This window comes from Miscanthus floridulus, chromosome 10 (genome assembly GCF_019320115.1).
Source record: "Miscanthus floridulus cultivar M001 chromosome 10, ASM1932011v1, whole genome shotgun sequence".
NCBI lineage: Eukaryota > Viridiplantae > Streptophyta > Magnoliopsida > Poales > Poaceae > Miscanthus > Miscanthus floridulus.
Genome location: NC_089589.1, coordinates 95350687 through 95352376, shown reverse-complemented (window position 1 = coordinate 95352376; position 1690 = coordinate 95350687). Strand labels below are relative to the sequence as shown.

The 1690-nt window shown below is 58.6% G+C and overlaps 1 protein-coding gene across 1 annotated transcript in view; it reads left to right on the top strand.

Moving 5' to 3' along the window:
• Nucleotides 1-858: 858 nt before the first annotated feature.
• The window catches only part of LOC136486880 (respiratory burst oxidase homolog protein B-like), a 6254-nt gene continuing 5422 nt past the window's right edge, over nucleotides 859-1690 (top strand). Inside the window, exon 1 of the mRNA XM_066483942.1 lies at nucleotides 859-1667. Within this exon, the coding sequence (XP_066340039.1) occupies nucleotides 1025-1667 (643 nt within the window). The 5' untranslated portion in view covers nucleotides 859-1024. The remainder of the gene's footprint in view (nucleotides 1668-1690) is intronic.

Sequence of the window (1690 nt, the reverse complement as noted above, 5' to 3'; positions counted from 1 at the left end):
CCGATCGAGGATAGGTACAATCTGTGCGGTTCTTCAAAAATAATAAAAAAACAACAACAAAAAGAGGATATGGAAGACACGATGATTGGTCGGAATGAGTCCTCGCTCTGTTCGCATGTTGGTTTCAGTCTAGGTTTATTAGTCAGCCAAGCGTTTTTCTCTCACAATAAACCAGCACTAGTCGAACTTATCAACCCAGAAACCAATCAGCGAACAGGCCGAATGAGTGTGCAAGCTTTCATCATAGTCCTCTACGATGTTTATCCACAAACGGCCTGTTCGCTGGTTGGTTTCTGGGCTGGTTTGGACTGGCTGGTGCTGGTTTATTGTGAGAAAAAAACACTGTTGGCTGGCTAGTCTAGGCTGGCTGAAACCAACAAGCAAACAGGGTGAAAATCATGTTCCTGAAAAGGACGCTTCTCTGCAAACCCAAACCTACAGTAATGTTAATTGCTAGTGCTTGCTCTGTTTGGAAAGCGGAATATTTCTTTTTCAATTTTCTGTTTTTTTTCCTGTAAAAACGAATTGATTCCTGATCATTCCAAAGTGCTAAGAAGCTCCAAAATTTAGAAACCAAAATTTAAATACCCTGAGATTTCAGTGCATGAACTGAACCAACCGTCATGTGTGTGTCTGTTCCTGTTTAGATGGTCAGGTATGAACCCGGGTACGCCTTCAAGGAACTGAACCCGGTCCAGTGGCAGTGCAGCGGCACACCCAAGGTAATCGCTGCGTGCCTGCATCGCAAAGGAGCCGGGCGGCCCACACACACAGCACTCCACTGCTGGGCGGCGGCGGCGACGACGACGAGTAACGTACGCGCACCCCGTCCCGATACGGCTATAAAGCTCCCCGCCCCTCCTCGCCAAACGCACCGTCCATCCCTCGCCTCCCGTTCCTGGTTCCTCCTCCCTCCCTCGCTGCCGACTACGACAGAACCCGCCCGCCCCTCCGTACCAGCGTAAAAGCGTTTCGTTCCCTGGCAAGCAGCTGACGGGAAGGGGCGGCCGATCGATCGATCGCCATGCATAACCCCAGGCCGGGCGGCGGGGACATCGTGGAGATGTCGTCGTCGTCGTCGTCCGCCGCCGCGCCACCGCCGCACGAGGGGGCGGCCAGCAGGGAGCGCGTGATCCCGCACAGCGGCCCGCTGAGCAAGAAGACCGGGGCGCGGAAGAGCGCGCGGTTCGCGGAGTCCGTGTCCGCGCCTCTCTCCGCGCCGCCGCCGCGCGCCGCCTCGCCGGCGTCCAACGACGACGACGACTACGTGGAGATCACCCTCGACGTGCGCGACGACTCGGTGGCGGTGCACAGCGTCAAGCCGGCCCACGGCGGCGGGCACGCCGGCGGCAACGGCGACGACTCGGACGTGACGCTGTTGGCGCGCACGCTGGAGAACCGGCGTTCATCCGGCAGCTCCATCATCCGGAACGCCTCGTCGCGGATCAAGCAGGTGTCGCAGGAGCTCCGCCGCATCGCCTCCATCAACCGCCGCGGCGGCGGGCCCAGGTTCGACCGCTCCAAGTCCGCCGCGGCGCACGCGCTCAAGGGGCTCAAGTTCATCAGCAAGGCCGAGGGCGCCGCCGGATGGGAGGCCGTCGAGAGGCGCTTCGACAAGCTCGCCGAGAACGGACTCCTCCACCGCTCCAAGTTCGGCCAGTGCATCGGTGAGTGATCGATCCTTCTGCTT